Consider the following 16,375-nt stretch of genomic DNA (forward strand, 5'->3'; position numbering starts at 1 on the left):
CCACTCCTCTGAATTCTTAAGAAAGTGCATGGCTGGAATCTCAAGGGACATAAAGCTCACATGGGCCTTCTGCTGAAGAGCTGCTTCTGTTGAAAAAGCAAGGCTGGGCAGGAATAACTTTCCAGAAGAAGACAACTAAAGATTCTTTTAGGTTCTTCTTCTCTTCCTCTCTCAAATAGCTTCCCTTCAGATGCTTTGGCCATCGCTTATCCTGGGATCACAGACTGATCTGGATCTGTAAACAGCACCTTCAGGTAAGACATCACTTCCCTGAAGTTATTGGATTCCACCAGCTCTGCCTGAGAAGAAGAGTGCACAAGCCTCTGGTCTGTATTTACATGAAGGTCCATGGATTATTTTAAAAAATCCATGAATATGGATGAGATAATTTATTTTAAGGGGTCTTCAAATCAACACTTGTAAATTAACTTCGGTGGCTTTGCCTGAAATGGATTAGGAAACATATACACAGTTCTTTCAGTGAGCAGAATTATAGATGCAGCAACATCTCAATGGGAGCATTAACATCTTCAACCAGCGCTGGTCAATGCTGGAGAGTAATAAAACCCACTTAGTAATGAACAGATTCCCAAAGCTGAAAACATGTGGTGTTATAATTAAAATCAGGAAGAAAAATATTAAACATGTTAGACTGCCTCTAGGTAAAGTCTCAGTCTTCTGTGTATGTGTATGATATTACAAATAACAAAAAACAAGGACTATTTTAGTCTAGGCCCCACAAAAAAAAATTGTAGTCAGAAGTATTACTGATAGTTTTTCCGCTTTCCACCTGAATTCCCTTTCTTCATTCAGAGAACATCAGAGTGGCTGCTAATGTCAATGCTTAGCAGTCTGTAAAATATGTTACTATAAATAAGAAACTAACCCGTGTCCTGGGAATTGCAAACTTCCTCTTTACTCTCTGCTTTCTTCAACACATGCAGCCTAAACATACTTACCACTAAAATAGTTTCAAAACTGTAAATCTAAATGCCTCTTCTCTCTCTATTTCCCACATAGCTAACAGTTACACATTTTGCGTTATCTAGTTCTCTTTGTTTCAAACCAGCTGTTGACTAAGTCTTAACTGTTTTCTTCTTTGTCTTTATTCTTCGAATTGTTGAGCCAAATAACGTATAGGTTTGTAAGAAGTGCATTTACAGGATAATAATATGTGGTTGGAAAGAGCCTCAGTGGGTCCAAAGCAGGACTGGGCACTAGAAGGATGCCACTATGCCAGGCACTATGCTTGAGTTGTGTCATTGACCAAGTCAGACTGTATGATTAAACTCTTTGAGTTCACTTATCCAGGAAAATTGCCTAGAAAAAAATTCCTAAACAAGCATTCCTTCCAGAAAAGAAATTACTTTGTTTTGCAGTATTTAGTGTATTTCCAAAACAGAATGGTGTGGGGTTTTTTATTCCAGCACTGTCCACTGCAGAACTGATAGGGAATATTTGGATCAGAATAGCTATTGAAGTCAATTGCCGTGTGCAAAAAAGTGCTCAGACGTACTTTTCCACTTTGACTGTAGGTGCAAAGCACAAGTGTTCAATAACATTTGGTTAAAAAAAAATCCCTTCTCTCACCCATGAACAATAAAACGTTAACATGCTTCTTGTATGAAAACTGTATTTGCTTCTGCTCCTTGCTGTACAGGCACCAGGGCTGCAGGCTTGTACCCGAGGCTGGCTGAGGGTGACAAGGATAGCCTGGAAGGTTTAATTTTAAAAGCCTACCTCTGCTGAATATTTTGGCAGTGTTCTCTAAATGCTGATAAATAACTGAACGTGTACTTGTCTACATCATAAAGGTTGGGGAGGGGGCATCTCCCTACTTTACTTAAATCCATAATGGAATCCCGTCTTCGATAGCAGATGTGTATTATATCTGTTTAGTAAAACGCAGATGAAATAGACATTTCAATACAGAGTACTTGTGTTCAAGAAAAACAGAACATGTTTTTCAACCTTAAAAGGACATTTTACATGATAATGTTTATAAAGCTGATTTTACAGAGCTTTCATACCCAATAGTTCCACCCAGAAGATGGAAGTTAGTTGAACACTTACTTTCATCAGAAGCAAGTACAGACACTGTACAGACATTGCAAGAAAAACAGTGTAAACACTGTTCAAGCAATGCACGAATATTTTATAACACAATGTCAGCTGCCACAAAAACTAATGATAAAAGAGTGCAAAGCATATACCCAGTTTTGACCCATAGACTAGGCAAGTCCCTTAAGGAGGTAATTAGCTGTAAGCTTTCAAGAAAAGACTGCATGTTTTGCCACTGCATAGATTGCATAGGAGATGGAGCAGAAACTTGCAGTAGAAGTATTAAGGAAGGGCAAGGAGAGTCCACATCAAGTGAACTAAGGCAGACCGTGAATGCAAAATCTGTGTGAAAGTATTTAGTGTAGTTTCATTTTCTTCGGGGCTGTCACCTCCCTGATGCTTCAAAAGGGAAAACACTGCAGTAGGCACAGCTCACTGGAATAAGACCTCAGAAATACAGAGAGCTCTGTTTTCCTTTGCATCGCACTGTGTTGGTGCATTGTGTATTGTACTGAATTCTTAATTAGATGCATCCTTGCAATGTCGGCAAGGTCGCTCGTCAAAGAAATTACAAATAAAACCAGATAATCGTTCTTAAGCTTAAAAAGGAAAAGTAATTGGGGATCTTTTTTCTGCCACTCTAGAGTTTGCCTTCTGTGCACTTACTGTGGGGTTAGCAAAGGACATAAATCAGGACTCTCCCTTTGAGTATCATTTTTCTCAGGACTATGCCATTAACTCTGTTCTCAGGTTCAGGATATGGGTGCATAAATTAGCTGCATGTTCCTCTTTTGGGAACTCTGCAGAGGAGAACGGTTTTGGATATATGATTTGCATGTTTGCTACAGCCTCTAGAAAAAAGCTGCCATAATATTTCCAGAAAATATTATTGGATTCTTTCCCTTTTAGGACAAGAAGGATCAGTAGGACTAAATCTTTCTGTAGCTGAACATAAGGGATAGCTTGTCACGACAGAGCAGAGAAATATATAAAAAGAAATGTAAACATCCCACGTAAATGAGTTTACACATGTGCCAGCATATACACCAGTTAATTGCACTGATGGAATTTTTCTTGCTTCTCTGTAAAGTATTGATTAGAGAATAAAAAGAATGCATTGAATACCACATCCTCAGCAGGTGTAAACTGAGGTAATTAATTGAAATTAATATAACTAAGTCATTCATTCCAGCAGAAAGATCTTTCTTGTGTGCAGGTCTGTTTTATTTCAGGATATACACCGTCAGTTTTGTAAATTTAACTAAAGGGCTTTGGATTAACATAATCTTTCATCCTAACTCTGAAAGCCCTTATAGAGAAATAAATCCTAATACTTAAAGAAAAGCTTTCCAGCATTAATGTTTAATAAGAGATTCTATACAGATGAGGTAGTGATTCAGGGTATGTTCTCAGACTCAGGATAAATCTGTGTTTTTATTCTTTCAAATTGTACTGTGGAACTCAGAAGTTTGTAGAAGTTGCAAACAAACCAGGGAAGCGTAAGATGAGAACAAACTGGAAAGAGCAGAAACTAATACAGTTCATAAACTGTGTCATGTCAGTATTTTCTAAATATTGCTCATATAATGCAAGTAAAAAGCAATGATTTATTTCAAAAGGTCAAGCAATTTACCTTGCATAACTGTGTCTTCCTTTCATAGTATGCAATCACAGGTTTTGATGCTTGGTAAAAGCTTTCGATTCCTTCCTTGATGGTTTCAGTGTTATCAGCGTGCTGACTGCTCTGATTTCTCATCAAAAGGCGACTGCTCATGGTTTCTGCAGAGCAGTCCAGGCAGAGCACAAGTCTTGGTTCCCCAATCTAGAGGCAAGGAAAAACAATAACTATTCAAACCACTGGCCTGGTAAAACTGATTTTGTTTGGATAACTTTAAAAAGAAATGCTACCGAAAGAGTCATCAAGGAATTTATTAGCAAATTACCTTCGTATTTGTCTACGCAGAAATTATGCTTATTAACAATCATGTCTTATTGTAGCAGCACTTAGAGATCCCAGTATTCAGGATCAAGGCTGTGCTTGATTGGGCTCTACGCATACAGAGAAAAACAGATGTGATCTGAAAAATTCTGGCTACTTGGACTGAAGATCATCAGTTTGTTCATTATTTGCAATTGTTTGATAAAAGCTTGATGCAAACAGCACTGGACTCATGGCATGCTTGACACAGTTATTTTTTTAGCCTTTGCTTTGTTCAATCTGTGAAGAGTATACTTTCATTCAGGTAATGGTAAACTCTAGCTTAGAATTTCAAGAGGCAGTAGAAGGAAATGTCCAAATTAAAGTGTGCCCACTTGAAACAGAAATAAGTAGCAACAGACAGGCTTAGGGACACCATCAAATGCTTGTTATTGGATGCATTCACAGGAATACACCCTGTGAATTACTTTACATCACACACTATTTTATGTCAATACTTGCAGTGTAACTCTACATCATTACTACCCATGGCATAAAGGAAGGATGTGATGTATTTCTCTGCATTTTCAAATTGGTGAGTAATTTCTGAATTCTATGAAAAGCTCACCACTTAGTCCTTTTTGGCTAGTGCCAAACTAGTCGTAAGGGAGAGTCTGCCCTTTTCTATATACAAAATAAATAGGGCTTTATTTATTTTTATTCCCAGGCCTTGGAAAAGATAGTAAATAATTGCCTCTGTCTACATTTGATAGTAGATATTGCAGTACTTTATGGGTGAAAAAGAACTGGCAAGAAAGAGCAAAATGTTCCTTATAATATTTTAGGAGAGAGCCAAAAGTTCTAAACACAAATCCCCATCGTTCTTTCCCCGAGATGCTGAAAAATACGTGTGTCATTTAGCATAAATCTTGCAATACACTCTGTCATGCAGCCTGCTCAAGCACAGCTCTCTCTGACACAAGGTTTTGTCTGAGCAACAACTGTTGGACTGAATCTAAAGAGATAAACTCCACTCTACCAAGTAAAATAAAGGTGTTACAGGATCAGAGAAAAGTAATGTAATAATTTTTCCATGTAGTTATGTATTAAATCCTTCAGTGATGCTCTCAGGCTTTTTCTCATTCCTTCTCTTTCTAGCAGGGATTTGGAGAACACCTTTTAGGAAAGAGTGAGAAGTCTTGAGAAAAGACAACTGTCCTTCACACTAGTGACCATTAGAAATTCACGCTTTTACCGTGGCTACAGCAAAGGAAGTCTAAATGACTGATATATGGAAATTGTCATTGCTACCTTTGTTGGCAGCCCTTAAAGGAAGAAATATTCTAAAGGTAAAAATTTCACGTTAGGCCTTCCACATATGACTGAGGATGTCTGGATTATGTTGACCTTTCTACTACCTTAAAGACTTTCTAAGAGACAGCTGAAGCCAAGGGATTATGTCGGACAGTTCAATGACAGGCTTTTATCCGTCCATTTTTTCCACGCAGCTCAGAAACATTAATGCTATTAACAGCAGCAGTATTGAGTTTTGGGATTAAAAAAGACAGCAAGGCAGTTTCAACAGTGCAAGAGACTTAGATCGAGAAGTTAAAAAAGATGTGGGCTTAATCAATGATTAAAATAAATGTCATTTTTGAATAATTGGACTAGGATGGTGAGAAGTTATTTTCTCCCAGCTCCACATGAGGAATTCCATGGTCTGTTCTAAATTATAATAGAATAAATGAGGAATGATTCCTTTCATCAGTTATAGTCATATCATTACCTTACAAAGAGGATATGAAGGAGTCTACTGACTGGTAGGATCAGATGATAGTATCTTGTTTGACAGACCAGGTCTGATTTGCTTTTGAAAAATCTATGTGGTTCTCTTAAAAGTTTCAATGTTACTATTCTCTGGAATTCAAAATGTTACGGAAATGTCATTCTCCTGAGTTAAAAATTGCAAAAAGTAAAAGTAATGCCCCTATCAGATATTAAAGCAATTTTTACTAGTTTGTTTTTTTTTTTTTTAATTACTGTTTTCCTGACACAATTTAGCTTACATAATGCATGCTTCCACCTGGTGATGTGGAACTTATAATTTAATACTGTTTTCTACTTCTCACCTAGCAGAAAGACTGAGGAGGGAACAGAAGCATGTGCTTCTCTAGAATTATGGCTAGGCTAAAGTACAATTATATCATAGAAAGGAATTGCACAAAACTGGCTGGAGAATACACTGTTTCTACATAGCTAATTCTATTTAGGGCTATCAAGCTTTTAAGTATAAGCATTATTCCCAAAGTCTTCTAAATAGAACAGCTCTTTGTTAACAATTATAATGCTTTTTACACATCATGTAGATATGTAGCATTATTCATTTGCACTTTGGTGCAATTAATAAATAAAGCCTGATGTCCACCTCCTTTCATTCAATTATAATGTAGGAACAACTTCTCATTGCCCTTTAGAAAGAACTGCAAGAACTGACTCATTTAAAAAAACTTCACAGACTCACTTAGCAGCTTACAGTCAGCCAAGTTCACCCTGTGAAAACTGAAGTGGGTACATGGATACAACAGAGATGACTTAGCACATTCAAAATTATCACTTGGGGTCCTCGTATTTTAATCCACATGTCTAAGGCAGCTCAGGACTACAGGATCTTTTGCTGCTACAGTGTTTATGGGAACTGAAAGGGGCTCAGCTTTTGCACTGGATACATCAAGACTTGTTTGCCTGGCAATGCCTCAGTCCAGGACACTCCAATCTCTAAGTCACTCTTTATAGCATACACCAGTGTTCACAGGACATGACACATATGCCTGCCAGAAAAAGCTGCACTGCTGAAATAGTTCCTCCTTCTACACAAAATGAAAGAAATCTCCAATGCCTTTTTAGTAGTCTGTGGCATTTTACTAAAGGACCTAATAGATCAACATTTCTGTGAATGGCTTCTATAGGAAATCCTATTGCCCATTATTTTGTCCAGCTTCTGATGCCTAAATCTTGCTAGGCTTTTGTGGTAATCAACTAAATAAAGTAGCTAAAGGTTCAGGGAGAAAACAGATGATTCATTAAAGTTTTATTACCTTTCAAACTTGTATAGGACTTTTGTGGAGTGTTATGTGGTAGAATATATACTTAACTATTTCCCCTAGTTCCACTTCTTTTCTCCTAAACCCTGGCAAATTGATTCATAGGGCTTATACAGAGTATTTTCTGCAGACTGAGAAATGTACAGCTGAGACTTCTCAGTAGGTCTTAGCACGTACTGAGGAAATCGATAACGCTCTGAACTGCCACGCAGTCACTTGCAAAACGCTCTTTTTATGGCTATGCCACCTGTTACTCATCACAAAAATTTAATCTGTGTTTTGCTGTTTCAAAGTGGCAGCGAGCTTTAGCAGAGCCAGCTCAATGGTAAGAGATATTAACTGTGAAGATACATGCTTTCATGAACCTACATCAAATAGTGCTTGATGAGATTTTTCATGAGAAGTATAGCAGCCATCCACTAGAATTTGAACACTGATTCTAAACATGGTGCTTTCCACTAAATGTGAATTGTTCCCAGTTTATATTAAATTTGGGTAAAACCAGCCTTTAATTCTCTTGATTATTACAGCGTGTGTGTAGGTGAGGGCAAAAGCTGGAGTTGCTACATTGATGGGGTGCCAAAGTTTCAGTGATCAGCAGCACAACGCTGTTGGATTGGCTCTTTACATGTCCCCATTGCAATCAGCTAAAGATGGGGACCCAAGCAGCATCAGAAGTACAGTTGTATCTTAATAGGAGTTATAACAGCATTATGATTATATGGTCACCTTGCTCTCAAACTCTTCTGCTTCCTTCAGCTCCCGGGGATACCCGTCGATCAGGAATCCTTTTGTGTCCCCTAACTTGGAAACCATGGCTTCCTTCAGTAGCTCTAGGACAATACCCTGCATTGGAAAGAAAGGGATTTACTTGGTTAATTAATAAGAAAGCTTGATACCTTTGTTCGTTACACTGACTTTAGTCCTATGCCCTTGAAAACTGCCTTGTTTTGCTAAAAGCAGGTCCTGTGAATGCAAGTGTTTTTCTTGTCCTGCACATAGCAGGGCACCCTACTTTTTCTTCTCTCAGGACCAGCTATGCTACACAAATCTAGTATTCCAATCCATCTGAGAGCTCCCAAAGTGTCCTCTAGATAGCTGGGAATATTTCATAATTTCAAAATTAATGTTAATACCTCTGAAACTTCGGGGTACTGCTGCAGCATTTTCCAATCTGATTGCATTTTGCTATGTCATTGATATAATGATATTACATGGAAAGTGCTAAGAGACCCATCTGACCAAACACACCAAAGAGCAAAGCAATCAAAATCAAGCCTCAGCACAGCTTTTAGTTTCCCCTGAGCAGCACTTCCCAGTATCTTTCATTAACAAATGCATCCTACGATCTAGCTGCACATGCTGAAGACCCAACAAGAGTTGGGGCTGCAGACCTGCCATGTAAAAGTCAAGTCCAGCTGAGAACAACACACTCTGTCCTCACAGTCTCCATTAAACTGCAGTTCAGCTACTCTGGGATGTCAGCCAGCTCTGCAGGGTACTGCCGCAGGTATTGTAAATTAGAATAGCTGCCAGGAGGACCAGCTCGGAATCTGAAATGTGAAGCTATAAAGTGGACATAAGGTTTCTGTTTCCTGTACTTACTCTTACACTTTGCAATGCGTAGTGCAGCATCTGTCTTACTGTATTTCATGACTAATTTGTTGCCTATGTGAGTCTGAAATGTAAAGAAATACTGGCACAGAAAGGGGAAATAAGTGCCACAGATCTGGCAATGAGGAAACTTCTCCCTCAACTTGCAGATTAATTTTACTTAAATGGGAATCATCAGCTCTAGTCTCTTATTACCACTCTTTCAGGCAATCTACCTACCACTGCCTTTGTTTAACCATTAGGACCCCCCAAAAAAGCATCGCTTACTGCAGGGACAGGTTCACCACATTCCATGATGTCTTTGATCAATTTACTTCTCTCTGACAATGACGATAACTCATTTTGGAGAAGGTCGCCAGTGGACAGGTGAGTAAATCCGTATTGCTTGGCTAACTGTTCGCATTGGCTACCTTTGCCAGACCCAGGGCCACCTTTGTGAGGGAAAAATATCTAGAATTAGAAAAGAATAAATATCTGCCTTTTCTCAAACTATAGCAACCAAGAAAATGGGAGGAAATTGATGAGACTGCCTATTTTGCAATATTTTTTTGCTAAGACACTCTATACAGTAGAAGTCGTCATATACTTCCCTTCTGATACACTATGCTGCTGACTCAAAAACGTCTACCAAAGTTGAAGGAGTCGCAACAGTGTGAAATCTTTCGCAGAAGAGAAACTGCTCCTAAAACACCATTACCATGTAAAGAAAAAACATGAAACAGACAGCCAGCGGGGAAGGGTATTTGACTCAGTATATGTTCAGCTTGATAGCTGCAACACATATTAGCAAACTAATGTTCACTGCATTCTTGCAAGGGAAATATTTTGCCCCCATTTATGGAATGGAAACGTATAGGCAAAGAGGTGGTGAAACCTGCCTCCGTTATGTGGGATGCACGTAGGTGTACAGTAACGAAACCCTTTTGCAGTGTGGTAAATATAAGAGCAAAATTTCACTGTGCTTGCGCCCTTTCCCTTTGAACTGGAAAGCTCTCATGTGCTGCTATGTCTGCCGATAACTGAGAGCCAGGTACTGAAGCTGCTGAACGCTGACAAAGGCTTGGTCGTGCCGCGCTCTGCAGCTGCGGTACTGGCTTGCTCTTCATGCATGCTGCAGGGAAGTGTAAGAGTAAAGTGCTGAGCAATGATGGGCACATGGAGACCTTGTCACCACCCACTCTTCTACATCCACAACTGTACTCAGTCAGGAGCTGGAAAACCGTATCTGAACCAGGCCCAGAGTCAAGCAACCGGAGGGATGAAGGGCAGCCTCAGCCGACAAGGCGCTCAGGTGAAGGTGCTCAAGCGATTTTTCCAGGGGCTGAAGGGAAGGCACCTGCAGCCGGCCCCCCAGCTCGCCACAGCTGCAGGCTAGGGGCTCGCATCTCCCCCGGGCCTGTGGGGAGGCAGAGAGGGCCCGAGGGGAAGGGCAGTGACTCAGGTGAATGCTGCAGGTGTCCTCCTGTCAGAAATGGCACCTGCTTCCTTCAGCAGGAGAGCTGCCACCACCTCAAGAGTCCCAAAACTCTGCCTCTCTTGGCTGCCTCTCTGGCAAGTGCCCTTTTTCTGGGGCTATCTCAGAGGCTCTGGACACCTCCTTGCTCTGCAGGTGCTGGCATTGCCCTGTCCCACCTCCTCAATGGAGGTGGCTGCTTTTCCTTTCTCACCCTGAAGGCTGACCCTCTGAAATGCCAAATGCCTCTTCAGCCACTCGCTGAGCGGCAGCAGCCACCCCAACCCGGCTGGAGAGACGGGCAGTCCACGGAAATTGCTGGAAGCTACTTCTCGGGGATTCCGCTCCTGTGGCTGTGACCTCCAGAGCTGCTGGTGGAGCTGAGGTGAGTACCCCGCGAGGGCTGAACTGTGTGGGGAGGGCGGAGAGGCCATGTTAGTGCTGGGGGGGGTGGAAGCAGATTTCCATTGTGACTGTATCGGGATTTGGGGAGAAATTTCAAGGTGTGTAGCAGCGTTTCTATAATCTTTGATGGATCTGTTCAGAAGATCTACTGCAGTAGGAAGTAATTATAGGATAGGACAAGAGGAAATGGCCGCAAGTTGCGTCGGGGAGGTTTAGATTGGATATTAGGAAAAACTTCTTCACTGAGAGGGTTGTCAGACACTGGAACAGGCTGCCCAGGGAGGTGGTGGAGTCACCGTCCCTGGAGGCATTTAAAAGACTGTGGATGAGGCGCTTGGGGACATGGTTTAGTGGTGGACTTGGCAGGGTTAGGTTCACGGTTGGACTTGATGATCTTGAAGGTCTTTTGCAACCTAAACGATTCTATGATTCTAATTATACCCTTGTAGGGAGGCAGTGCTCAAAAATCAAAAGAAGAGGCAAGGCCAAAATAAAAAAAACCCACAAACCTCTTTGCCATAAAGTTTTTTAAGCATGTGACTTGTGCATTTATCAACTGTTGGGACTTGCAAATATTACTACGCAGCTCTATTATGTGGATCTAAGGTGCTAGAAAATATGTGATTTTCCTTTTTGTTTATATAGGAATAACATGTTCACAATAGAGTGAATTTGGCACCATATCCTCCTGACTTGGACTTCCTTCCAACTTTTGCATTCAATTTAACAAATAATTGCTCCAAGCATCTAATTTTCAGAGAACTTACAGTACTGTAGCTCAGAATAAAAACTGGGTCATAAGGCAGTAGCATCAAAGGAACTGTTTTGCCTACTGTAACCTGGAATCTTTTACTCCAGCTTCACAAAGACAATTATCAGCCCATGGTGTGAGAATCACACTTGTGCTACAATTTTAGCTAGAAAATACCTTTGTCACAGTCTCATTTTCTTTCCGATGTGGGTTGCATGTTGTTTTTCTATTGCTTTAATAAGAAGAAAATTATTCTTCTGTAAAAGCACTGATAGAAAGAAAGCAAGGAATAAATAAGAGTGGCTACAGAGAAATAGATACAGAGAAATTACAGGCAAATTATCTGTAATGAGTCTGTTAAATATTTGTAGTGGCAACTAATTTTATTTCTGGTCAGTTTTGGTTTTTTAGATTAGTAGATCTGTGTGTGCATGTGCTTGTTTACATATTCTTCCTCCTGGCCTTGAATATACTAGCAATACGGTAATTTAATCCTATTTATTTGGTGTATATACACAGTATTAGAGAAAAAAGAAGTTATAAAGATTACTTTATTCTGTTTCTTATAACTGTTTCTCCTCTGAATGTAGAGCTGAAACAGAAATTTCTTAATGTCCCTTTATACACTAAATAAACTAGAACACTTTTTAGAAATAACAATACAAGGACAATTTTTGGCTCTTTAGCTAGCAGGTAAATAACCAGAAAAATTCATGTGTTTCTGTAATACCTTTATCTGTTAGTATTTTAAAAGAGAATGCTGTCAGAATGACCCATTATGCAGGGCATACACCATAATGAGCATTACTGTGCCTCCAAAACTTTAATTAAAATTGACCATGTTTATTTTTTACAGAAGAATTACAACAAAGCTGAGATTAAAATGCTGAGCTCTTTAAAGAGGAAAAGACATAATTAAATAAGTTATGTGCTGAAAATGGTAATTTTTATGGTCACTGCTATTAATTTAGTATCATTTGATGAGTAGCAAAGCATCCTACTGCTTGACAAATATATATGACACATTTTACAAAGTCTTGTGCATTCTTATAAATCAATGAGACCGAAGTTCTTGCTTGGCCTTATCTGAGAAGAGGCTGAATGCCCCCAGGAAATTCAGCATTGAGGGCTGAACACATACTTAGCATTAAGCCAGTATTAATTTACATGTGTAAAGTTCAAATATTACTTAATGTCTTGTCTCCCTCTGAAGGCCAGTACTTAATGTGACTGAAAAAGAGCTATTTAGGTGGGAAAGAATGTGAAAGTGCATTTCCTTACTCATTAGATACTTCCTTCTGGCTCAGGGTATATACTCATAGGACTGCTACAAAGGCAGCTTTAACAGCAAATTAACCCTGCATTCATGGGGCTTATTACAAATTCTGCAGTGCTACAAATTGATATCTCGTTCTTTTTAGAGGGTCTATTTATTAAATCTATGCCTCTTTCTAAAAAAAAAAAAAAGAGAAAAAAATTAATAATGGAAGAAAGTTTATAAGGAACCACAGCTGCACAAAGATATTTTCAGTTAAGAAGCATTCACTGCAACTTGTTATGCTGTTTTTCAAACAGGAAAAACTTGAGACATTAAAAAAGGTAGTGAAATTTTCCCAATGGCCCAGTTGTTAGGAGAAGGAAAATATGTCCCCACTTTTGTTGTGAAGGCATAAGATTCTTTGTGAACACTGTCATTCTTTCTGTATGCTGTCATCTTTTACTCTGCCTTCATATATTTTGGGAAATAAAATTGCGTTCACCAGTGACAGACTGATTCAGGGTATCCTGCTATTCAGATTAATCATGTTTTCCGATTTTCTTATATGACATGAAGATAAAGAGTTAAAGCCTAGAAAATGGTCAGAGGTATTATGAGTATGCTGTGCCCTGTAGGAGGATGTATAAGAACTACCAGCAGTTCTTCAATGTTAGCATGCTTTTGTGTTATGCTAGTATTGCTAAGTGCAGTACATCTTGCTTTAAAGTTCATTCATAAACCTAATAAAAAAATTGCGGATTCAGAAATTAAGCACGTTGCATCAGTGAGATTATTCTTGCAAACTGAATCCTTTTTGTGTCACTTTGTGGTTTCTGATTCAAACAGTAAGCAAGTATCTGGAACCAGGGTACTAGACAGCGTAAAAATTAAATGCAGTTCTGCATACTGTTTTTCTGTAGACGAGGCTGGATTAAAAGGTCTGTGCACTCCCTTAGCACAGTTTTCCCTTCCATGATGTTGATTCAGCTGCCTGTGAAACTGTGTAAGGGGATCTTTCGGTAAATAACTTCCTGGCAGCACTGCTGACTTAGGTGGTCACCTTCTCCATTGAATCACTGAATGCGGAAATGCTTCAAAGAGAGCACTTCAAGGGGAGAAAAAGAGTGGTCTCAGTGGGTAGGGAGAAATGACAATTGCCCAAGCAGCACTTTTGAATGTTTAACTGCAGTCTGCCTTAGATCAGTGAAAGATCTCAGTTTAAGAAATCAACTCTCTTACACCTGCTTTCCCTCAAGCCCCAATCCCCCCCAGACTATGAAAGGCCACAAGCCTAGGCATGGGATTCAAATGTACCAGTCTGGCCTAGAGCACGACATCACAAGCAGAGGAATGATGCTGGAGGGAGCTGGGACTGCTGCTGGGAGTGAGCAGGGACAGGAACAAGCAATGTGAGCAGTTCATGAACCGGCTTTGCTGCCAGAAATATTAATAAAGCAGAAGTGTCATACAGACAGACCGGTATGCCTCTATTTTAAACTTGCCAAATCTTTTATTTGTTTTATTTGAGTTTATTGTATACCAAAATACTATGAACATTTACATAAAAGGCCAGCAGCAGGATTTACAAGAAAGTCCCGCCATTAATTTTAAAATGTTTCGATTTCTAGACCTTATTTTCACAATGTGTATCATCCCTGCATCATGGAAAAGTGCTTGCAGGGGAAACCTACCTGCACGACAGAGCCTCAGAAGTCAGAATTGAAATAAAAATAACCCCAGTCAAGCTGTATTTATATTCAAGCTATGATTTTGGAGGACTTGATCAGTTTGGCAACTCTATCAATACTACTTGGCTTATTTATACAAATAAAAATAAGTCTTAGCTTCATAATATGGTATTTAAAGGTTTCTCAATAGCATCTCATCCATTGTTTACGTATGATTTTAGTCTGAGTGAAACCATATGGGAACAATGCTGTTATTTAAAAACAACAACAAAAATCCCTCAACATTTTTTTTCTGAAAGATTATTTTAATCAAAAAACAACCTGGAGCACATATTGGCAGAGTGATGTGATGTCCTGGGATATCACTGAGTTTTCACCCCTCTTAAAGAAAACGTGGAGTTCATTTCATGGAAAGTCAGAGAAAACAGCTTTCATCAGCTTCTACAGTTAGCGCTTGGACTGATTGGGGTTTTAATTGTCAGCACTGCTCATCCTATGCCTATCTGGTTGTAGAAGGAGCTGTAATACAGCTACTGTAGAATAATTTAGGTTGGAAGGGACCTCATCGGATAAAACCCTCTACTCAAAGCAGGACTAAATTCAGTTAGATCAAGTTGTTCAAGGTCTGACATACATTGGACAAATAAAAAGGTTTGGGTTCTGTGTTTGTTGTTTATTTGGGGGGTTTTTGTATGCACAAGAAGCTAGTGTCTGCAGCTGATAACGTTTTACTTGTAAATGTAGGTGGCGATGGTATCTTCAGTGTGTCAGCTGAAAAGCTGTTCTTATTTACATTGAGCTTAAACCATTATCAGCTTTGGTTCATCAGCAAGAATATGACAAGGATTCTGCAGAGGAAATTGGTTAAGTTGACTATATTTTAAACACTACATTTAAGAGTAAGCAGGGAGTTTGTCTCTGATCCAAAGTGCAGAAAGATTCCTGAAAACTTTCTGCTTCTGTTTCAGCCTCAACCAAAGCCAAATGTTTTATGAAACTCCTATGGAGGATAGGGAAGGATAATGCTCCCACTAACTTTATGTATGACAGTTTTCTGGATGCGATATAGAGTATTGCATTAGTTAAGTATGGTAAAATCATACATTGTTCATTGTGGTTGAGATTTTACTTTTCATGTTGCTCTGATGAAAAAGGTTTTTTATTTTTGGTTTATGTTTTGTTTTTTTTTTTTTTTTTTTAAGTGACTGGCAATAATTATATAAGTTTTGAGTATTAGAGCATCCCCCAAATTTATTTTTGCATCTTTTTAATTTTTTATTTTTCTTTTGAGTTTTACTTTACAGACGAAATTTAACTTGTTTTTTATTACCCTGTTGTTATCTCCCATATTTTTGACTTGCTGATTCTATGTCTCTGCTTTGCTGTCTGGATAAAACATTGACATTGTTGCTTAATTAATCCAAGTTGACTGTTATTCCAATTAATTCCTACATTAGCTCTAATGTAAATCTTTGCTAATTAGATTCTTTTTTTTTTTCTTTCCCTTCTTGGACAATTTTCAAGATAAATTAGTGGGGGAGGGAATTGTCTGCTTTTTTTTCCCCTTTGTCTTATAAAGAGTATGTCAATTTGTCAGCTATGGCAGATGGTGTATTTATTTCAATTAGTTTGTAAACTACTTCAAATGCACATCTTTAGAACTCTAGTTTTAAAACATCTTTATAAGCATCTTATTATTTCCTCATTAATACATCTGTGTAATGAGTAAACATTCCTAATGACACCTGAGACCAAGACAGTTTTTTCCATTCAAGTATCTACAGCAGCATGCTCCAACCCATCTTGTCTGCTTTCTTTCTGGTCAAGGTATCATGGGCTGAACGTTTCTAGTGCTGTCCACTGCAATGGAGTACTTAGCTGCTGAAAATTTGTGGTGCTTTTTATTTTTTCTCCCTCCGCCCCGAACTCCAGCTCTCAACTGACTTGTAAGACAACCTTACTGCCTAGGCAAATGGTATGCATTTGGCTAGCATGTATAATGTTAAACCTGGAGTTCACGTGAGTCAACAAGTGATTCAGGCAGATTTAACTGCTTGAAAAGGCCATAAGTAAAAAAAGCTTGTGGCCATTCCAACCCAGCTCCAGCAAGAAATCTGTCTCTGGGA

General features: G+C 39.1%; 1 protein-coding gene across 1 annotated transcript in view; it reads right to left on the reverse strand.

Moving 5' to 3' along the window:
- Nucleotides 1-16,375, reverse strand: part of AK5 (adenylate kinase 5) — a 96,290-nt gene that overhangs the window by 5,632 nt on the left and 74,283 nt on the right. The window contains exons 11-13 of the mRNA XM_059821826.1: nucleotides 8,962-9,125; nucleotides 7,810-7,926; nucleotides 3,695-3,883 (exon numbers count right to left, since the gene is read on the reverse strand). Coding sequence (XP_059677809.1) covers nucleotides 3,695-3,883; nucleotides 7,810-7,926; nucleotides 8,962-9,125 — 470 coding nt within the window. The remainder of the gene's footprint in view (nucleotides 1-3,694; nucleotides 3,884-7,809; nucleotides 7,927-8,961; nucleotides 9,126-16,375) is intronic.

This window comes from Gavia stellata, chromosome 10 (assembly GCF_030936135.1).
Source record: "Gavia stellata isolate bGavSte3 chromosome 10, bGavSte3.hap2, whole genome shotgun sequence".
In the NCBI taxonomy this organism is placed as follows: domain Eukaryota; kingdom Metazoa; phylum Chordata; class Aves; order Gaviiformes; family Gaviidae; genus Gavia; species Gavia stellata.